This window comes from Dipodomys merriami, unplaced genomic scaffold, assembly GCF_024711535.1.
Source record: "Dipodomys merriami isolate MVZ:Mamm:240054 unplaced genomic scaffold, mDipMer1.0.p SCAF_21, whole genome shotgun sequence".
NCBI classification, from domain to species: domain Eukaryota; kingdom Metazoa; phylum Chordata; class Mammalia; order Rodentia; family Heteromyidae; genus Dipodomys; species Dipodomys merriami.
Window position 1 is genome coordinate 5,750,258 of NW_027203493.1, and position 24,077 is coordinate 5,774,334.

General features: G+C 35.7%; 1 protein-coding gene across 1 annotated transcript; it reads right to left on the reverse strand.

Moving 5' to 3' along the window:
• Positions 1–18,308: 18,308 nt before the first annotated feature.
• On the reverse strand, positions 18,309–19,265 carry LOC138833689 (olfactory receptor 4S2-like). Its single transcript, XM_070031980.1, has one exon. The coding sequence runs from the start codon at positions 19,263–19,265 to the stop codon at positions 18,309–18,311; it is 957 nt and encodes a 318-aa protein (XP_069888081.1).
• Between the last annotated feature and the right edge of the window lie 4,812 nt (positions 19,266–24,077).

Here is a 24,077-nt window from a genome sequence, read left to right on the forward strand (position 1 = left end):
GCGCTCTACCACTGAGCCAACTTCCCAGCCCAAGAGCAAAATGAATTTGAAGAAGGGTAAGAAAGGAGTTTTGAAGTGAAGCCTAGACCAAGGTCATCATGGGTCTCTTAGAGGAAGATATGACGATTGAATTTATTGATTGTAAGACAGGACAACACTCTACAGAAGGGAATTGAAATACTAAGAGGACTAGTTGGATTGTTTCATGAGAGTACATTGTTGGGGACACAGGTGAACAAGAGAATTTGCAGGAGGCTAATCATGTAAGTAAGGCTAAGCAAGTAACAGAGAGAGAATGAGAATAATAAATGGGATATTTTGGTGATAGCTTACTCTGAAATATATACTTCCAATTCAAGCTCTTCCTATATTCCATACGTTTTCATTTGGCTTATTACATTTTTGGACAAAAATTAAACATTTCTTCTTTTAGTTTTTCTTCTGAATCAATCTTTCCCAGGTATGCTAGAAATTTAAGCCCATGGAAAGATGTCATTTTCTAGATAATGTCAGTATATTGGAGGGCAGAGGAATGAGAGCGTTCGTTGGAATTTACTTTTCTCTTGAATGCTATGTATGCCTGTATGAGGTGCCATCTTTATCTTACTAAGAGCTTTGGACAGTATTTTAGAACCTGAATAGAGAATTTACTCCATTTTGCTTAGTATATAACAACCCCATCTGTTATAGAGAGGATCCCATTTGGGCATAAATTTTGATAAAGTTTCCCACTGGTAGTTTTCTGTATATAAATCTTGCTGCAATAAACTGATGAAACATTCCTGGGTGTCTGGCTGTTATTTTTTATTTTTCTTATTGCTATTGTCCTGTTCCACTGAATAAACCAATGTTCTCTGTAATTTCTTCTTCTTACCCATGACATACATGCAAGTAGAATAACAGCCATATTGATATGCCGTATCCATCAAATTGATTTTAGAAGAGCCTGAATTTTCACAAATTCCAGTTCTTTTATTCTGCTCACTTTAGTATTCTACTATGGATAATTTTTTAAAAATCTGGATAATTTTTTAAAATTCTGATTTAATGTGTTTTATCTCTTTCTTTGATGAGTCCCTGCCTGGTTTTGGGATGATGGTTATGATGGATTCATAGAATGTGTTCGGTAGTGAACTTTCTCTTTCAATTTCATTCAAGTGTTGGAGGAGTATTGTTGTGAGCTCTGCTTTAAAGGCCTTGTAGAATTCTCCTGTAAAACCATCTGATCCTGGACTTTTCTTAGCTGGGAGGTCTCTTATTGCTGTTTCTATTTCAATGCTTGATATGGGCCTGTTAAGATGGTTTAACTCATCTTGGTTTAGTTTTGGCATGTCAATATTTGCTAGGAAAAGGTCCATTTCTGTCAAGTTCTCAAACTTATTAGCATAAAGTTTTGAGAAGTATTCCCTTATAATGTTCTGAATCTTGGTTGTTTCTGTGGTCATGTTTCCATTCTCATCTCTGAGTTTATTATTTTGGGCGTGATCTCTTCTTTTTCTGATAAGATTTGCTAAGGGTCTGTCAATTTTGTTAATTTTTTTGAAGAACCAACTATTTTGTTGATTCTTTCTATAGTTTTTTTGGATTCTAATTCATTTAATTCTGATTTAATTTAAATTATTTCTTTCTGTCTACTGGATTGGGGTTTATTTTGCTGCTCTTTTTCAAGGACATTTAGATGTGTCATTAAGTTTTTGGTTTCAGATCTCTCCAATTTGTTGATGTAGGAGCTCAGAACTATAAACTTGCCTCTGAGTACTGCCTTTGCTGTGTCCCAGAGGAGCTGGTAATTTGTGTGTTCATTTTTGTTGAATAGCATGAACATTTGAATTTCCTTTCTAATCTCTCCCATGACCCACTCGTGATTCAGCAGTGTGTTGTTCAGCCTCCAAGTTTTACTGGACTTTCTTTGGTGACTTTTGGTGTTGAGTTCTAATTTTATTCCCTTGTGGTCAGCAATAATGGAAGGTATAACAGCAATGTTTCTGAATTTGGACAAGTTTGCTTTGTGGCCTAAAATGTGGTCTATTTTAGAAAATGTTCCATATGCTGCTGAGAAAAACCGGTATTCTGATGCCGCTGGGTGAAATATTTTGTAGATGTCTGTTAAATCTAGTTGATCTATACAGCTGTTTAGATCTGTGTTTTCTCTGTTGAGTTTTTGCCGAGTTGATCTATCTACTGGGGACAGTGGTGTGTTAAAATCCCCAACAATTACTATATTTGGATTTATGAGGGATTTGAGGGAAAGTAGTGTTTCTTGGAAAAATTTGGGTTCTCCATTCTTTGGCGAATAGATATTTAGAATTGTAATATCCTCCTGAAGGAGAGGTTCCTTAATTAGTATGTAGTGATCTTCTTTATCTCTCTTCACGAATTTTAATTTGAAGTCTATTTTATCTGATATTAGGATTGCAACTCCCGCCTGTTTATGGGGGCCATTTGCTTGGTAGATTTTGATCCAGCCTTTAACATTGAAAATGTGTTTGTTTTTACGAGCAAGATGTGACTCCTAAAGGCAGCAGATAGAAGGATCTTGTTTTTTAATCCAACTAGGCAGTCTATGTCGCTTATTTGGAGAGTTAAGTCCGTTAATGTTAAGAAATAGGACTGAGAGGTATTTGGGGGTTCCTGCCATGTTATCCACCATCTTGGGGGTTGTGAAAACTGGGTTCTTCCTATGGTTCTTGGATTCTCAGTTTGGGTGTTGTTTCTTGGCCTTTGTTGTGGTCTTGTTGGTTTTCTATGTGTAGGACATCTTTAAGAATGTTTTGTAGGGCTGGTTTGGTGGAGATTTATTGTTTCAATTTTTCTTTGGTATGGCAGATTTTTATTTGGCCTTTAGTTATGAAGTAGAGTTTAGCTGGGTACAGTACTCTTGGTTGATAGTTGGTTGTTTTTAGGGCTTGGCATACATCATTCCAGGCTCTTCTTGCTTTGATTGTCTCTGCTGAGAAATCTGAGGTGATTCTAATTGGTTTCCCTTTATAGGTGATTAATCTTTTCTCCTTCACAGCTTTAAGGATCTTTTCCTTGGTCTGAGTTGATCCTGTGTGGATTATAATGTGACAGTGCGATGTCCTATGCTGATCTGGTCTATTTTGGGTTCTAAAAGCTTCTTGTATTTGAATAAGCCTATCTTTTTGCATGTTTGGGAAGTTCTCTGCTAGGATCCTGTTAAACAAATTTCCTAGACCATTAACTTCTGTTTCTAGGTGCTCCTCTACACCCATTATCCTTAGATTAGGCCTTCTGATGGTGTCTTCCAGGTGTTGGATAGATCTATCATATTTCTTGGACTTGTCTTGGATGGTTGTATGTTCTTTTTCTATAATATCTACGCAGTCTTCAGTCCCTGAGATTCGATCTTCTGCATGGTCTAACCTGCTGTCAAGACTTTCTACTTTTTTTTTTTTATTTCTTTTCCTTCTAGTTGGTTAGCTTTGATGGCTTCAAAGTCTTTGTTGAAGCTTTGTGCTAGATCTTGTATGAATTTCTTTGCTTCCTTAATTTGGTGTTCAGTGTTTATTCTCAAATCACTTAGTTGATTGGTTATGGTTTCCAAGGACTCCCATTCCTTCTGTTGGGTTCCATTCAGCATTCCCTTTGTGGTCTCCCTAACTTCCTTCAGTTCTTTGTGTTAATGGATCCCATGAATGCCTTTAGTGATCTTTGTGTATTCTCATCCTGCTCTCTCAAATCCTGTATTACTCTTTGCTTAGCCTCCTCCTGTTCATTCCATTCCTGTAGTTCTCTTTGAGTATTCTCAGCCTGTTCACGCCATTCCTGCCTTTCTCTTTGAGTATTCTCAAGCTGCTCATGCAAATCCTGTATCAGTTTTTGAGTAGCTTCCTCATGCTCATGATATTCCTGTATAAACTTTTGGATTGCCTCCTCTCTCTCCCTCTCTGGCTCATACAGAGTCCTTTGTAGGTTTTCAATCTTTTCCTGCATTGACCTTTTGTTTGCCTCCTCTCTCTCCCTATCACACTCATACAGAGTTCTTTGTATGTTTTCAATCTTTTCATTTATCATGTTTGCCAGTAGTGTTTGTAGCGCTATTTGGGGACTCTCCTCTGGGTTATTCATTATCTGTTCTGTCCCCTGATTATCATGAGTGGGAGTGGAGATACCCCGACTTGCCATTTTTCTTGTGTTTTTCCGGTTTACTCTGCCCATTTGGGATGAAAATAACACCAGTTTTGTGCTAGAACACTAACTTAAGGCAAGCATCAACCAAAGTCTGAATTTGCACAGTCAATAGTCTGCAGATACAATCTGGTTCAACAGATACCTCTATTCAACATCCAACAACTATATATTAATGGGCTATGAACCGCAAAGAAGAATTTGGTAAACCAGAACTTATTAGGCTTAGGGAGAGTTCTGGGTAAAAAATAGGAATAGAGTGATGTGGGAAGGTACAGGGAGAGTTACCTTAACTAAGTCCTAATCTCAAAGCAGGAATTAGGTTGAATAGGATGAAAGTAGAGAGAGAAAAACGAAGAAGAAAGAGAAAGGAAAACAAAGAGACCAGAAAAAATAGAAAAATTAAAATTAAAATATGCAGAATCAACAACAAACTATTCAAAGAACATGAAAATAATGAGAGAAGGGAGGGATATGAAGAAGATGTGAAAAACTTAAAAATAAAAATACTTAAAATATTATATAGGTATAAAGAGGTAGTACTGCTATTAAGGAATTTAAGTCTCAGAGGTTTTGAATGAGTAATAAATTTGTGGGTTGAGTGTGTACACAATGTGGGATAGGGTCTAACAGTCAACTACGGGTTTATCTGAGGATGTGCAGAACAACAATTAATTCCCATAAAGAAGAACAAACGAGAAGAAAAGTTGAGAAGGTAAGGAAGAAAGAAAAAAAAGATCAGAAGTTTATTCCAGCTAAGCAGAACACAAAAAGAAAAATTTAAGGAAAAAAGAAAGAAAAACGCACACACGCATGTATCCCCAAAATAAATATTATAAAGGGAAATAAAAGTTGCTAGAAAACAACTTTTTTCAAAAAAGGTAAAAATTAAAAATTAAAAAAAGTTTTAGAAAAGAAAAAAAAATTTTAATAAAAGGTATAAAGAAAAGAAGAAGAAGAAAAAAAGTTCTCTGATTTTTTGGGAGGTTTGGGAATAATCCTGTATGTCCCTTGTGTCTGTAATCAGCCTCTGGTTGGAGTCTCTGGTCTGCCTGTGGTCCTGTGGCTTGGTTGGTTTCTTAAGTCAGTTTGTTTGGACAGGCAGAAAAATGCTCTGCTTTACCCAGGATTTTGTGATCCTCCTCCCTATTTAGTTCAATTGGGGGGGGGGGTCTGCTTTGAGTATCACAAAACAGGGAGATGGCTTTTTCCTCGTTTGGAGAGGCTGTGATGAGGCTAGGTTCTGGATAGAGTTGAGGCCTTTCAGCAAACAGTAGCTTTTCCTTGGGGCTGGTTTGTGAGAAGCTCACAGAGCCCAGCCTAGAGCCACTACAAGGGTTTCTGTTTACTGATTTTCAATTGATTGTCCAGTCTGCTAAAGGGAGGGGCAGCCTTTGGCTCTGATTACCCAGTGAAGAAAGACTTCCTAGGGCTGGTGCCCGAACTGGGTGACTTTTCCCTGGGTGGAGCTGAGTCTGGCAGATCACACCATTAAGTTCTTGTGATCTGCTAAATGACTCCTTTTATTCCAAGGCCTGAATTGGAGCTAGCAGCTCCACCAAGATGGAGAACTCCGGTACTGGGGGGAGGGAGGGGTGGCCTTCCCTCCTCTGCTCCCTGAGAAGGAGTGAGGGCTTCAGGCTTCTACTCACCTCGAGTCTTGGTTCCTGGGTTTTCTCTGGTCTGAGAACTGCAGGATGAAGATGTCTGCTCCTTGTTGGTTCTTGCTGGTGTTGAGTAGAATCTGCTTGCCCGCCGTGTCTGGCTCCTTCACCCCCAACTCTCTATGTTTCAGGTATGGCATTAAGGCCGCTGCCACCTCTGCTGCCACCCCAGCAGCAGCTGCTGGCAAGAGCTCAGATCTGTCCCCTTGCCTGGTTTTTCGCTCTCTTGCCTAACTCTCTGTCCTGTGATGGCACACTTGATGTGATTCTCTGGCTTAGGACTGTTCACTGGAACTCTATAACTGCTTTCTATGTAATAGCTTGCTTAGGCTCCAGCTTCTCCTCCGCCATTTTTCCAGAACCTTCTATTTGCATTTATTAATATCTTTTGTTTTTTACTTTTTTGAATTCATACTAATTTTGCCAGATTATATTCTCCTTTCTGGTTAATTGTTTGCATATATTTGTTTTCATTTTGTAGACTTCTTCTTTTCTGTGGTATATGTACAATCTTATAAATCTGATGTAATCCATTAATTAATTCTTTCTCTTATATCCTAAGTGACCGGCATTCATTTTTTTTTTTTTTGGTTGGTCATGGGGCTTGAATTCTGGGCCTGGGTGCTGTCTGTGTACTCTTTAGCTCAAAGCGAGGGCTCTACTGCTTGAGCCACAGCACCACTTCCAGTTTTCTAGTGGTTTATAGGAGATAAGTGTCTCATGGACTTTTCTGCCCAGGCTGGCTTTGAACCGCTATCCTCAGATCTCAGCCTCCTGAGTAGCTAGGATTACAGGCATGAGCTTGCTCTCAGTGTGACTGGTATTCTATTGGGGAAAAAGTAATCAGTGATTCTATCTTGAAATGTTTTCCTATTTTTCCCTCTAGTAGTTTCTAAATCTCATATTTTACATTAAGTTCTCTGTGCATTTTGGATTGATTTTTGTATATGATGAGACACAGGGATCTAGTTTCAGTCATATACATGTAGATATCCAGTTTTCCCAGTAAACTTTGTTGTAATAGACATCTTTTTTTAAAAATTTCAACAATATACATTTTTTGAATTTTTACTTATTTTTTATTGTGAAAATTCTGTACATAGGGGTTACAATTACATGAGCAAGATAATGAGTACATTTCTTATCAAGCATTGTAGCCTCCTCCTGTTTCCCCTTCCCATCCCTTCCCAGCCTCCACCAGCCCTTCAGGGCTCCCCACCTAATCCGCCCCGCTCCCCCCACCAAAGTTGTAATGTTCGTTTTCAACATAACAACTTGTACTTCTCATTGTTGCAACGGGTCCACCTGTATCCATATTTAAACGACTTGTTTTTCCCCTTCCCCTCCACAAATTATACCGACATCAAACACAGTGAAAGCAGGGGTTATACTGTGGGGGAGGGAAATACAAAGCAACAAAGAAATAATCTTATAAATGCATGAAAAACAATCACATGAAAGAAAAAATGATTGAATACATAACTTAGGGTTCACTACCCTAACCTCATATTATCTGAACTTTTCTGCTTGACTCAGACATATACTAGATATTGCAAATAAGGGAAACCATGGGACCAATTGAAACAGACATCTTATATTTCAGCATCTTTCCAAGAATGATATGTCTGTTAATGCATTGATTTATTCCTGGGTCATATATTCTATCCATTTTCAACATCTATTTTTTATGCAAATACCACACTGTTTTTGTTACTGTATCTCTGTAGTATAATTTGACATCACATATTTTTATATTTCATCAGATATTTCTTGGGTTGCTTGGTTTTTATGTAACTATAAGGTATTGAATGATTTCATGTGAATTCTAAGAGTTTTATGTTTTGTGAAAGATAATATCAAAATTTGTGAAGACATTGCATTTAAGCTGTGCTTTACTTTGGGAGAATACAGTCATTTACATAATGCTAATTCTACCCAGTATTGAATACAAGAGGACAATTTCTTCATTTTTTTCAGTATTTCGCAATTTTCATTTTGGTAGTCATCTATGTACAACTAGATTTATTTGTAAGTGTTTCTGAAGTTACTGTGTGTTCATTGTTGATGTATTTATTTGGAATTTTTTAATTTATCCTATGTTCTGTTTTTATATATTTTTATTGTAAAAATACTGCACAGAGGGTTTAAAGTAACATGAGTAAGGTAATGACCACATTTCCTATTGAACATTGTTACTTCCTCCTTTGTTTTTCTCCTACCATCCCTTCCATCCTCCCCTCCCCAGCTACTCCCTCCCTCTCCCCAAAGTTGTAAATTACGTTTTCAATATAGTATCTTATACATCTCATTGTTACAATGGTTCTACCTATACCTTTATTTCCGCATTTTGTTATTTCCCTTCCCCTTTTCAAATTGGAAAAAAAAATGTATATACAAGATAAAGGGCACCAGAATCAAATACAGTGATTCAATTCCACTTTCCTCATCATTTCTGACTATCCACTGGGTTTCAATTCCTTCTACTATGTATATAATTTTCTGATTTAGTAGAGACGCATACTTATATATACACTAATAGTTTCCTTAATTCTTTTTCCTTTTATTTCCTTTATTTCTATTTAATACACACTGCTTCAGGCCCTACGTGCAATTCTGACTTCCACTGGTTCCACTAGACCAAAGCAGCTTACATGAGACCCTCTTACGTGATTTAGAGAATGTTTTGCTGCCAGGATTCTGATTATGAAATTTGGTGGGGGATTTCATTCACTTTATCGATTTCTCCTTTCACATTTACATTACCACACACATTTAATTTAGTTGTTTGTTTCCAATGGGACAGGTAATATGGAGTAGTACACTCTTCAGTATCTGTTACTTTTGTTTGGCTTTTTGATGGTAGCCCTTCTAACTGGAAGGTCAGGGTGCTCATTGTGGTTTGACTGAGATTTCTCTGAGAAAGCAACAGAAGAGATTAAGACAGTCAGAATAAAGATTCCCAAAGACACATAGATATAATAGCCACTAGAATATATTTTTTTTTATTTCTGTCAGTGTTGCAATTGGTATATAGAACCTCCTGTCTCCTAGCAGATGCTCTATCTACACTGAACCACAGCTCTAGCCCCATATGCACTGATGATTTTGAAATAGGTTTCTCCCTGCTCCCTTGGGTTCAACTTATAGACTGTAATTTCTCCTAGTTTTCCTTTTCTGCTTCCTTCCATATCTTGGAACATAAACACATAATAATACCCTGAGCTGCTTCTGGTGAGATGGACTATTATGACATTTTGTTCAAACTGGCCTCAAGATTTGGTTCTTCCAATCTAAGTCTTCCTAGTGGCTAAGATCATAGGCCTGAACTACCATACCAGGCGCTTTTTAGAGTTTTTACATATGGTGAAATGAGGAGTTTATAATAACCCCCTACATATCTTACAAATCTCCAGAAGTAAAGAGCTTCAGTCAATAAATAAAAGATATCACAGTGACAAAGGAAGAAATCAAGTTATTTCTGCTTTTTAAGGATATAATTCATACATCTGTACAGATATTTGTACATTTTATGTACATGATATGTGTGTGAAACTTTGTTTGAAATTCTAAATGCTTTAGAATGTGAAATTATATATTCAAAACCATGAGATAGTGCTTGAAGAAAATAAAGATTCAAATAAAATATGAATTAAAAGAATTAATATTGTTAAAGTTTTCTACTATTCAAAGCGATCTACTGAAAAGTTCAATACTAAATTTCTAATGATTTTTAATGCAAAAAGAAAAATAATAAAAGCAGAGAAATTGCAGCAATGAGAACAAAGCAAGCTCAAGGATGAAACTCGTTGTCTTTAAAATGTATTACAAAAATACTACACCAAACATTACATCTCCTCTCATCACAATATACACATATAACAATAAAATGAAGGTATCATAAATAAACCCATTCACATAAGACCATCTACTCTTCAACAAAGATGCCAAAGGCCTAAAATGATGACAATATTCCTTTAGACAACCCTTGATATGTTCAGAAAAATTATCTATCCATTAAAACCAAGAAATTAAAACCTTATATTATGCAATTCATAACAGTTAGAATATAGTTTACATGGGGTTCAACTGCCCTTTTGTGGACCCAATGAGATCAATCACTACTTTTGTGATATCCATCCTGTGCTGAAACTTGCCTGCACAGACACACACATCATTAGTGGTGTTGTGACAGGCAACAGTGGTACCATCAGTCTGGGGAGTTTTGTCATCTTGCTGATCTCCTACACTGTTATTCTGGTGTCTATGAGGAAGAGGTCAGCAGAAGGTAGTGGACAAATGTGTGAAGAGCATATCCTTCATAAGGAACTACTCTTTATCATGATTATCCTATTGCTCAAATCTGCTCATTCTCATATCATCACAGCCACATTTTCTATTTAGTTAAATTAGTACACACACATATATATGTAATGCATGAGATTGTGCCTTGAGTTTATTGCTGTTTGATATACAAATGAAATGAATATGTAGATGATGTTTGAATGATTATTTGGGAAAGGACATGTCTGTGCTAGTGCATTCTGATATTAACTCCTTACAGAAAACAGAACTATCAGTCTTGAATTCAGATTGGGAGTTTAGCCATATGTAGAATAGCAAAAAGACAAAAGGAAGTTTTAAAGAAAGTGATAGCTTTCCTCCATATGTTCCCCTCAGTCTTAACATTCCACTTCTTTACCTATACACCAAGGGTGCCTTTAGTTAGTCCCAGCCCCTACCTTCAACTGTAACTTGTGGATTCCCTTCTAAATGAATCTAAACTTTGCTTTGGATCTGTAACCACTTTTCCTTTTTCATATAAGGTTCAAAAACAAGTTAAAAAATAGATGAAAACAAATCCATCTAGAGGATAAAGGAAAACATGACTCAATCAGCAGGATAAACACAATTTGTTGAAATGCATGACTGGAAAATCATGATTCCTTCAATGTTTGAACCAAATATTTTTCCTATATTCAGTGAGCTATTACTGATCACTGGACTTAAATAATTCTGTTACCAATTATGCATTCCAAGGATACTCCTGTGGACAAAGGCTCTTTCCTTCTGTTGTATATGGCCTTCACCATGAGCCTCAAACTTGAGTCTTATTTTTATGTAAGCAAATATATTACTGGAGTTCTCACATCTACAAATTGCAGATAAACAGTGCCGCCTCTTTCCATGCTTGTATTTTGCATTAGGGGCATGCAAGTATTAGTTAGAGAAATGAATGTTTAAAATGAAATCTCCTATTAATGCATTCACAAAACTAAATTTGGAAAGATTTTTTTAAGCCACGGGTGATCTGGATTAGAAGTTGTAATTTAGTTATGAGCATTGCCTGAGAACCCATGGCTATTTTCCATGATATGCTATCTGTGCAGTATTTCTTTCAATACTGGTATTTGTTCCATTTTAATGTGAATCTTAGGTCAATTCTTCCCAAATGGATCCATCATTATGTGTCTTTGAGACTTTTTTTCTAGAAATATAAGGGGAAATATTCTAAGATTCTGTTCAATTGAGAAAGGTTCTGGGTTAATGTAATAGTTGTACATTTTGACAATTTCTTCTGGTTAGGTTTTAGTGTGCACAGCATATCTGCACACATAAGTATACAATGAGTAGATCTTCTGAGAGCATACTAGTTAAATGGCAAAAGGAATATAAACAATACAATGTGTACCAAAAAAACTGAAACAAATTGAGAAACCTTTTAAATATATAATATGTAACATTGTTAATTTTTCTCCAGAGTAATTCTACTTTGAAGAATGTAAGCTACAAGACTCTTGAGAAATATACACAGCACTGTGTATCTTTGTCCCTGACAAAGTAGTAAAACTGCTATTTTTCTCAGAACAATTAAGTATATGGTATCAAAGAGTGCCTGCATTTCTCACAGTGACTGCATGAACTTATAAGTCCTCAGAATTTCTTCTGAGTATATCTGCGTTGGAAGGACATATCCAAAAATCAGGAAAACAGACTCTCCACAGCACTGGTAAGAGAGTCTAAACAGTAAGAACATTGCATCCATGGCTGCAGCTCACAACACTGACTGCCAGCCCTTCAGGGTTGAAGACTTGCTTTTGCCTGTTGACTTAAAGGACTTTACTTGTATTCTTCATGGTTTTGAATGTTGAAACAAATAATTTATGTAATAGTGAACCAAACAAAAACATTTCTACCTTTATTATCTAGATAGTTGTTAGAATACTATCTCATAGAGTCACTATGTTAAACATATTTCTTAGCAATGGACAACTGCTTATTCACATCCCTCTCCATGGCATACTCCTTGTCATTGATGGGCACTCAAGAAACTCAAACATGTCTGGGTGCTCCAGAATTAAAGTACTTTGTAGCTTAGTAGTAGTAATGCCTAGCTTTATCAGTACTGTTGCAAAATGAACATCCATGAATGTGATCTCAAAGGTAGTGTAAATTAGCACTGCGATTTTCTGCACTTGGAAAATAAATATGTAGAACACACCTGGGCAACCAGAAATAGAATGAAGTTCAGCCTCAATCAACTGAACAAACCTTAATGAAAGAAAGATAAAGGAACATTAATTTTTGTATAATCCTAAATTCAATAAGGGATATTTACCTTATTAAGCTTTATGATCCAAAAATAAACCTGGTCAAGCTATCTGCCAATGAAGTCTTCATGAATCCACAGATGTTGTTTGTAAGTTCAGAGTGTGGAAATTAGGAAAGCATGGAGAAATGATTATATATGTTGTATAATATATTATTATTAATGTTCACCATGTATGGAGTATGTAAAGATCCATAGAAATTTTATTTCAGCTTCCCACATATTTCCTTTCTAAACAAGCATGTCTTCATACTGAGGTGAAATAAAAAGAATCTGATTAAGACGCTAGGTATCTATACATGTAAATACATACACATGCACACAACATATGCACATGTACTATCTAAATGTGATTATGGGTGTCCTGATTAATCTGGTCACGGCAATCATTTTATATTGTATATCTATATCAAATATCATTTGTACATGCTAAATGCAGTCTTGTTTTGTTTTGATTTTGGTTGGTTGGTTTTGGTTGCTGACGCAGGGTTCACTGATGTAGTCCAGGCTACCTATCAGTCCATGAAGTAGCAAAGATGGGCCTATGATCCTGGTGCCTCATCCTCACAAGTCTGTAGGAGACAAAAACCTGTCTTTGACTTGTATGTCAAATACATTTTCCATTCCCAAATTAGACTTCCTTCTGGTGAGAAATTGTCTCATTTCTTCAAACATGAGACAGATCTTCCATGCCACATTTGTCTTTTGTCAACTGTTACCAAATCCATAACAGAGGGTGGAGGAAATCTACCAGGCTTCTAATGCCAGTTTTCCCCTATATGTGGTCACTGAGGTGGTTGTTTGCTGCCTCACATGTATTGACTCTTTGTTCATTTCAATGTAACCCAAGTTGTATGCTTCACCTAAGGTCCATTCCCTGAAGCTTTTCAAATTTTACCCTGAAATTTTTGGTAGTTTTATTAATTTAATTGTTTAATTGTAATAATTTTATCTCTCAAGTTTCATTTGTGAATATCAACCCTACATATCTAAAATCAAAAAGCTCCATTCATGCTGTTACCAAACCATACTATACACACATGGTTTGTATAATAACTATTTGATACTAGTTATTTCTTTGGACAAACTTGAATTCATCGAAGAGGGCTAGAATTGGATGAGCTTAATTCCATACTTTGGTAAAGGCTCAGAAGATTTCCATTTAGCACTTCATTGTATTTTATTTCAGATGCATTTCCTCATTCTTTTCTTATTAGATTATACGAGTAGCTTCTCACCAGTTAAGACAAGAAGTAGAAATATAAGAACAATGACAAAAATAAAACATTCCCACTCACATAACTGAAATCTTGTTAAGTCTAGAACCCCCAATGTGGGGGGAAAATGTTAAGGTTCTTATATCCGTTGAAATGAGAAAGGGAATGACATATTGAGGAACAGAAAAATAGATGTGTAAACACTCAACTGAGTGATGAATATAAATTTGTTTGCAATAAATATTACTGCAAGTAAAATTTTACTGCAAGAGTAGTATCAATAGTCACTGGGTACAGGTAGAAATACATGTTGTTGTCTTTTACTATTATCATGCTATATTGTTATTCAACTTGGAAATAAAAAGGATTCCTATACTTTTCAGCTAAAATTTCTAAACCATATCACATTTTTCAAAAGTATAATGTCACAGATGTCAGCCTGGAAGATCACATTGTAATCATAATCCATGAAATAAAAATGTCCTTTTTTATTTTTTTATTTTATCTTTTCAAAATATATTTTTATTGTGAAAATACTGTAAAGAGGGGTTACAGTTACATGGGTAAGATAATGAGCACATTTCTTATTTAGCATTGTAGCCTCCTGCTTTGTTTCCCCTTCCCATCCCTTCGTATCCTCCCTTCCTGTCCCACCCCCCAGCAAAATTGTAAAGTTCGTTTTTCCACATAACGAAAATGTCCCTTTTTTTTCACAGCAGTGACTTGCTCATTGCCTTAATGCCATCATGAGACTGAGCCTCTCACATGAAGATTCATTCAGAGCAACATTTGGAACAGTTGTTAAGTGTAAACACACACTGTTGGAAAACTGAATCTTCCTTCATATATTCTATTTACTAATTCTTGAGATTTTGAGTCTGCCTGCTTCTCATTTTCCAATGACATCAGACCTCCAATAATATGAATATTTATCAACTGAGAATCTGATCTTTAGTCCAAAGCACAAAGCATTATGCATTATGTACAATTAAATTAAGAATATTTATTATAAAATTCTCTGATTTTTATTAATTTTAGCTGAACAGATAAAGGTATATTCAGAAGCAATAAGTGTATATATATTTATATATATACATATACGGATTTGGATTCCAACTCTCAGACTACCCTTTATTGATAACATTGAAAAGGATTTAGTATCAGCTTGCCAAATTTAAGTTCTCAGACTATAGGCAAATAACCACAAGACTTTATTAAAAAGTACATATTCCTTGAACCTGTTAACCAACCTTGGAATAATTGTCTAATTCTTAGAATATGTCCTGTTATCAGAAGGGGGAAGAAAAACCTCTAAGGTAATTCTAAGCATCTATCAAATTTGCAAACATTGGCCTAATTCTTGTTTGCTGCCTTGGACCCCTAGTGTTTCGTTTTCCTGTAATGTTTTTATACTATCTGGCCTTACACTGAAGTCTTTGATGCATTTGGAATTGATTCTGGTGCAAGGAGATATATAAGGTTCTATTTTCAGTTTTCTGCACTTGTATAGTCAATTCTACAAGAATCATTTGTTAAAGAGGTTTGATCTTCTTTGAACCTATGATTTTTGTCTCCCTTTTTAAGTATTAGGTGACTATAAGTCTATGGGTTCATTTCTGGCTCTTCTATTCAATTGTTCCTCAGGCCTAATCTTGTGGCAGTACCAAGCTGTTTCTTGTTACTATGGCTTTGTAGGACTGGATACATGTGGTTGCATCAAACTGAAAAGTTTTTGTATGACAAGGGATAGCTAGCAAGATAAATAGAAAGCCCACAGATTTAGAGATGATTTTTACTGGTTATTCATCAGACAAAGTCTTCATATCTAAAACATACTTAGAGTTCAGTAAATAAAACCCACAAAAAATAAACCCTCAAAGAAACAGCAATCCAATTCTCAAATGGGCTAAAGCCTTAGAGACTTCTCAGAAGAAAAAGTAAGAATGGCCAATAGTCATATGTTCAACATCTCTGGCTATAAAAGAAATGCAAATCAAAACATCATTGAGATTTCACCACACCATAGAATGGCCATTATGAAGAAAAGTATCAATATAAGATTCAGGTGGGGATGTGGCCAAAAGGGAACACCACTATACTGTTGGTAGGAGTATAAAATTGTTCAACGACTCTGGAAAGCAATATGGAGGTTCCCCAAAAGACTAAACAGAGCTTCCCTATGACCCAGAAATTCTGCTCCTGGGAATTTATAGAAATTTCCACATACCAGGCAGCACTAAATAGGGTAGCGCAACCATGTTTATTGCAGCATTATTTACTATGGCCAAGGTATAAAATCAACCGAGATGACCCTCAGTGAATGAATGGATCAAAGTAATTATATATATGTATATATATGTATATATATGTACATATATACATGTATGTACATATATACATATATATGTATATATATACATATATATACATATATATATATATATATATATATATATATATATATCCTGGACATTTTCGCTTCCATCAGAAAGAATATTTTACCATTCATATGGAAATGAAGACTTTGAAAAATGTATTAAGCAAAATAAGCCAGACTCAAAGAAATATAGGTTTCATGGTTTCTCTCATTTGTTGTAACTAGAATGTGCCTATAAATCTCCAAGTAAACACATTGGATAGTAAAAGACAAAGAAATACACTTAGATATGATAAATTGTACAACACTCTACACATTCACACAGTCAGACCAAAGGAGGATATTCTTAGGTTAGGATCACAAAGGCTCAATAGCTATGTGCATATGACAGTATAAGTACAAAATGATATTTATTGAGATGAACTCCAAGAAATAGAAACAATAGGGTTTTTTTATAATTTCTTTTTCTCCTTTGCTGCTGTTTTTGTTTTCTGTAATTCTTGTCTTGTATATAAATGTATTTGTTTCCGGGAGCGAAAGCGGAAGCACAGATATATCCTACAATGGGTAAACCAATGTAGCAGTGATACTCACTTGAAACTATGTTGACAATGAATTATACAACTTGGGGGAGAAGTGGGATGGAAAACAAAGAGAACAAAGGAAGAGGTGACATTGTTCAAAAAAATTTGCACCCATTATCTGATTTATGTAACTGTATCCCCTCTGTAAATCTTCTGTACAATAACAATAAAAATTAATCAAATGGAATCATAAAAGAACCCCAAAAAGAGCTAGAATGAACTTTTTGATTCCAAGATAAAATGTATATAGGATTCCAATTTCTTGGTCATATTTCCTGTGGCTTTTCATTATTTCTTTTTAATTATGTGTTTGCATGACTGACAAATTTTATTTCTGAGCAATAGTGTTGTTTCAAGGAATAATGTTTATACTTATTTTCTAACCATAAACACAATCCCAGGTACAGGTATTAGCAAAGAAATTGTACTTGAATTAAAGAAAATGAAACAACTTGACTATAAAAAAAAATGTGGTATATATACACAATGGTATTCTATGCCTCCATCAGAAAGAATGACATTGCCTCATTTGTTAGGAAATGGAAAAACTGGGAAAAATTATATTAAGTGAAGTAAGCCAGGCCTAAAGAAACATAGGCACCATGGTTTCCCTTATTTGCAATAACTAATATATGTCCAAGACAAGCAGTAAAGGTCAGATAAGTTGATGTTAGGTGAAATGAACCCCAAGATAAGGATTCAAATGTTTTTTTCTTTCATGCAATTCTTTCTAATAAATTTATAAGATGAGTTCTTTGTTGCTTTGTATGTCCTTCCCCCACGGTATAGCCCCTGCTTTCATTGTATTTGATATTGTTATAATTTATGGAAGGGAAGGGAAAAAACAAATTGTTTAAATAAGGATACAGGTGGACCCATTTCAACAATGAGATGTACAAGACATTATGTCAAAAAAATGAACTTTACAACTTTGCCTAGGGGAGAGGGGGAAAAAGGAGGGAGAGGGGGAAGGGGGAGCAGGGAAATGGGAAGGGATAGGAAGGGGAAACAAAGGAGGGAACAACAATGCTTGATAAGAAATGTACTCATTATCTTGCCCATGTAATTTTAAGCATTCTGTATGGTATTTTCACAATAAAAAAAAAGCAAATCACAAATTGCAGCTCCCGGTGAAATAAAAATGTTTTACCAACACAATTATTTACACAGGAAATACTTGTCCCAAATCAGAAGTATATCATTACATATTACACAGATAAAAAAGAAACAAAGAGGTCAATCAATGTACTCTTTCCAAAGTTTGAAAATATACATGTAATTGTTAGATAGTAGAAAAACTTTTCCAGAAACCCAAGGACAAAAACTGGTCTTTCATCTGCCAAATCCTTGTTATTTTACTGATATTTTATGCACAAGACCTATGAAGAGCACAGTATATTCCAACCACATTTCTAAACCCTGAAAACACCCTTAGATACTTCATACACACTTTTTCCTTCAGAATAAAAATAATGAAACACTCAAACTTGAGGAGAACAGAAACATCATGTTTGAGATTCTGTATAACAGCATTTTCTCTTTTATAGAGATAATGGTAATCATAATTTTTTATGTAGACTATTTTATTATTTCATTTCTTTTCGGCTACAAATCCTGTGAGGCACTTGTGAGTCTTTGCCATACAGAAGTTAACTGAAGTTAATTGATTCAAGTTAATTGACATTATCCAGCTTAAATGACTACTCCCAGTTATTTACCATTAGCATCCCAGAAAACCTTCCTCCTCCACAGTTTCTTCATTGCATTCTTCACTTCTGCATTTCTCAAAGTGTAAATCAGAGGATTTAACATAGGAGTGATAATGGTGTAAAATAGAGCCAACATCTTGTCCTCTGAGAAGGTAGTGTCCGGCCTCATGTACATAAAAATACAGGGGACGAAAAAGATGATGACCACAGCAATATGGGAGCCACAGGTAGACAGAGCTTTGCGCCTACCTTCTGCTGACTGCCTCCTCAGAGACACCAGAATAACAGTGTAGGAGATCAGCAAGATGACGAAACTGACCAGCGCAAGGGTACCACTGTTGGCTGTCACTACAGCACCAACTACATAAGTGTCTGTGCAGGCAAGTTTCAGCACAGGATGGACATCGCAAAAGTAGTGATCGATCTCATTGGGACCACAAAAGGGGAGTTGAACTACAAGAGCCACCTGGATGATGGAGTGTAAGAAACCACCCACCCAGGTGCCCAGTAGCATCTTATTGCATTTCTGCCGGTCCATAATGGTCATATAGTGTAGAGGTTTACAGATGGCCACATACCGATCATAGGCCATGACAATCAGAATGAAAATCTCAGTACCACCAAAGAAATGGACTCCAAAGACTTGCATCATGCACCCCCCATACGAGATAGTTTTCGTTTTTACTAACAGATCATTAATCATTTTGGGTGCCGTGACAGATGAAAAACAAATGTCCGTAAAAGACAAGAAAAAGAGGAAGAAATACATGGGTGACTTAAATAAGTGACCCAGACACACTGTCAACATAATGAGGGAGTTTCCCAGAAGAATGACTGTGTAGAGAAAGGAAAACACCAGGGAACAAACTGCTTCAACCTGCGGGTTCTGGGAAAGACCCCAGAAAATGAATTCTGTTACATTGTTTGCTGTTTCCATGGAGTAAGTCCTTGAGGTCATGTTCCTGGGAGGCAATGAGATGACCTGAAGGACACATGAAAATGGATTGACAGAAGTTATTTCTAACTTGAAACAAGCCTGTAATTCTGGTGGTTGAAAATGGAAAAGACTTGAGCCTTGCGGCTTGGTTGAGAAATTGCTCAAGGAAATTAAAATGCTTCTATTTTGATGATCATATATCCCTGTTATAGACCATTTCCTTACTTGAAATGAGGAGGTGAAGCCCAGGGAGATAAACCAAATCCCCTGAGTTTCTTCTCACCAGTGTTTCTCTAAAGCCTTTCTTCTGTGTTTTCTCTAAGGGACTCCATACTTAAATTTGTAACAACAATGTCTGTTTTGGGGAAGGTGTTTGTATATACGAAAACATTTGCTTTTTCTTTGATGTAGAAGTGAAAATTTGTTTTCTCACCTTTTTCTCTTCTGAATATTAAGAGGGCTGATAACCAGCACAGCTAAAGAGTCTTCCAAAAGCTAAGAGCTAGAAAGTTTGGTAGGTTCTTGTCCTTATCAAATTCAGATCCTATATAAATATATGTGTGACTCTTTGTCTGATTTTAAGTTCACATAGTAAAAAAAAAAAAGGAAAAAAAGAAAGAAGACATATCACTTAAAGCACACAAATACAACTCTGAAATAATGGTGTTATAACCTGGATAACTCATTCAACTTCAGAGAGACTCCTTTATTCTTTTGTGAAAGACAGAAGATTGAATTATCCCTTGATTCCTTGGCAATCACCTCTGTCATGAAAGGAGACTATTCTGTAAATATGCACTTGAGGAAAATCCTGAGAGAGACACACATAATATAATATAATATGAGGTGATTTAAAAATTCTTTTACAGAAAGGAAGGGAGAGTGAAGTCTCACATAATTCCTTCATCTTCAAATTTAGCACACTGTAGGATGCCCAGAGTTCATTGCAATGATGTGGTATTTGTCATTGATCCATTTGTTGGAACACAAAAACAGAAAGACTTGTCCCTTCAAGGTGAACATTTCTTTCTATATCCTAATGTTTCCAGTTTCATGGAAGCCCTTAGGATTTGGCTGGATTATATTTCCGAAAAGGGGAAGGAGAATGGCCATTAAATTACAGCAAAAAAGATTTTATGAATAAAAATGTGTGATTTAAATGCCTGAGTATTCACTGGTGCAATTTAGGACACTCTAGATTGCTATATACTTTAGAGGAAAGTTCATGTGCAATAGCTATAATTAAAGGGACTTTTTGAGTTCCTCATCAAAACAAGCTAGGACTGTAAATGGTTTTATTGTACATTGCCCTCCTGAAAACATATCGCTTGAGGAACCATTGATTTTAAGCTTTCAGGTTTAGTCATTTGCAGCAACTATGTGTCTCAGATATCTAAAATCTAGGGATGTAAAGGTCTGTATTTTTATTAATCTACAAATAACAGTTGGTAGAGAGGTCACACACATCTGCTTTTTCTGGTGTATTACAAACCCATGAAAATAATAATGGCTATGATGGTAATAAAAATCTGTAATGCTGGGTTAAAATCATGCATATTTCTATTTTAACATTCACAGGATCCTTTTTCTTACTTATTAAAAAATTAGTAGTTGGAGAATTGCAATTTCAATTGGAGAAACCCGTTAATTTAAGGAAGGTTTATTCATAACAGATTCAACAATTATTATGGTTTTGTTTGATTCTCCTCCAGAACAAAGCATTTAATCAAAATAGGCACTTTTTCCATTATTTTCTAAAGCACAATGACCTACAGGAAAATTCATTTCCTTAAATCAAGACCTGTCTCAATGATTTCTTCTTCCACATTCTCTCCATTTCACATGTGATCATAAAAAGCTGTACTTTAAAACATTGGCATTTTCTTCTTGAACTTCAAGCTACCCTATCTCAAGATATATATATATATATATATATATATATATATATATATGTATATATGCACTTTGTTATCTTTTTCTTTTGTGCTGAACCTAGGGCTTTAACTCAAGAACCTGGACACTTTCTCTGAGCTTTTTTGATCAAGTACAACACTCTACCACCATCCTAGTTCCTAGGATTAAAACTATGAACCACCAAGCTTGGCTATTCTATCTTCTTAATAATCTCATTTTCTCCTGTCTTCAGAAAATGATTGCATTGCAATTGTTTTACAAGTATACAACATTCTCAACTTCATTGCATTCACTTTCCCACAAATATGCAGGATTACTTTTAGAAAAATAAACATTCTCACCATTATTTTCCAGGGCTTGAAATTTATTTTTCCTTCTTCCTTGGATAATGTGAGAACAGCTGTCTAAAATGAAGTTAGAATGATGCCTGAGGAAATGTGTGAATAATTTAGCCCCACACAATCTCTGGTAAGCTCAACTTACAGACAGCTAGTACACAGACTTTTTTTGTATTGTCTATCCTCCTGTAATTCACAATTTCAGTGTACCTTTGGCAATAAATGCTCATTTTCCTCTTTCGTATACATCTACTTAAAGAAAACCAAGCAAACTGGTAATGACCTTAGGGAAAGCTTTTTCCCCAAAGTCTTTGTTCATAGTCTAAACCAAATTGCAAGCCTAACAATGGGCTTTAATTTCCAATGTTTGTTGAATTTAAAAATAAATAAATAAATAAATAAATGAATAGAAGTTTACTAGGAAAACTGAAACAACAAGCATATCATAACCCTAACCGAAAGTGATTTTTTGCAATTTTGAGTAATTATTTCATTATTATATTCTTAGATCCTTGAATTAATGTGTTGCTCATATGAATATTAAACAATATATATTTATATGACAATATCTGCTTACTTACTATTAATTGTAATTGTTCTATTTTAATTGTTTTACTCTTAAAAATTCTATTTGAGCAGAAAGTGTCCATTCCACATTTCTACTGGAATTCTGCTTTCCTTAACTGAGTGTGTGTGTTGATTACTGCCAAGAGGATTGAGGTTTATTGCTGATGCATGTTTTTAAAATTAATTATGTTGTCCCTAATATAATTACATTTGTACTATAAACAGCTGACATGTTCTGAGCTTTTTCCTTTTCTATTTCTATTACCTCCTATCTTTTCCTTTTTTCTGCTTTTCAACTTTTTCCTTTCTATCTTTATCCATCGTCTTTCTGTCTCATACAACAACAAAAATGTCACTAGAACACTGTCTCACTGCAATTCCCTAGGGATAAACTTGTTTCCTTGATTCTTTCACATTTTCAAGGCTACCCATTTCCTGTGACTACTTTTCTCTATCTTCAAAGCCACAAATCTCTCTATGAATCTGTCGCCTCCATCTTCCAGTCTAATTCCTTGTGCACAGCTGGATCATGATGGGGCACACCTTGGTATTGTGCTCACCTGATTAGCAAACTTGATTCCATCATAAACTCAATCTGCATTTATTGTGTAAATTAAGCACATTCATGGATTTTATGATTAGGTCATAAATAGCTTTGGAGTAGGGTTCACCTTCTATTCATCACAGCTAGTCATTCTTTTAGTTGAGTGATTAAGAAAGCCAGCCAATTCATTCTGCTTACCAAAATTTACTTTAAGATCTAAGCACTATTTGAAAATAAGTTTTGTACAAAATGGTAATTTTTGTATATTGCTAATAATATATTATCATCCAGACCTTACATAATAAATATAAGCAACACAATGATACTAGATGACCCGAATCTCCTGGATGGAATGAGAGATGCCATATCACCATGGAGTCACAGAGACATCTAAGACATGTTCAAAGGAAGTGCATGACCATTCTTGAACCTTGAGGCTGTGGCTTTCTATCTGGATGAGTAGAGGAGAGATAATGAATGGTGTCTCCCTGGGTACCCCTTTCATCATCTTCTGTTCATCCCACCTCTCTTACATTAGTATGCAATCTGTGGACTAGTGAAATCCATATAAGGGCTGGGAAGGTAGTTCACTGGTAGAGAGCTTGCCTTGCATGCATGAGGCCCTTGGTTCAATTCCTCAGCACCACATAAGCAAAAAGAAAAAAGCCTGAAGTGGTGCTGTGGCTCAAGTGGTAGAGTGCTAGCCTTGAGCTGAAGAGCTGAGGGACAGCGCCCAGGCCCAGAGTTCAGGCCCCATGACTGGACCCCCAAAAAAGTCCATATGAACAGTGTGGCATAATATATATAGGTTGTGTTTTTGTTTGTGTGTTATTGAGGCAACTGAACCTGGCCTCAGACTCAGAATCTATCCGTTTCAACATCCCTAGTGCAAGGATTACCAGTGTGGTGACACAGACTTTGTACCACCTATTTTGAGACAATATTCAATTAATGAACATTCATGAAGATTCAATTGAAAATATATAGCTTTCAACAATAGTTATATTATTTTAAGAGGTAAATAGCTTCTTGATCTTTGAAGTGAGCAATACAAAAACACATGTGAAAGTAAGGAGGTAGAAAATTGCATATTTGAGGAAAATCAAAAACAACAGAGCAAAATGAATTTGAAGAAGGGTAGGAAAAGAGTTTTGAAGTGAAGCCTAGGCCAAGGTCATCAGGGGTCTCCTCGAGGAAGATATGATGATTGAATTTACTGATTGTAGGACAGGACACCATTCTACAAAAGGGAATTGGAATACTAAGAGGACTAGTTGGATTGTTTCATGAGAGTACATTGTTGGGGACACAGATGAGCAAGAGAATTTGCAGGAGACTAATCATGTAAGTAAGGCTAAGCAAGTAACACAGAGAGAATGAGATTAATAAATGGGATATTTTGGGGCTGGGAAGTTGGCTCAGTGGTAGAGCGCTTGCCTTGCATGCCTGAGGCCCTGGGTTCGATTCCTC

Bases quoted from the DNA above. Each gene is read 5' to 3' on its own strand.
- LOC138833689 (XM_070031980.1), bottom strand. From the start codon at position 19,265: ATGACCTCAAGGACTTACTCCATGGAAACAGCAAACAATGTAACAGAA.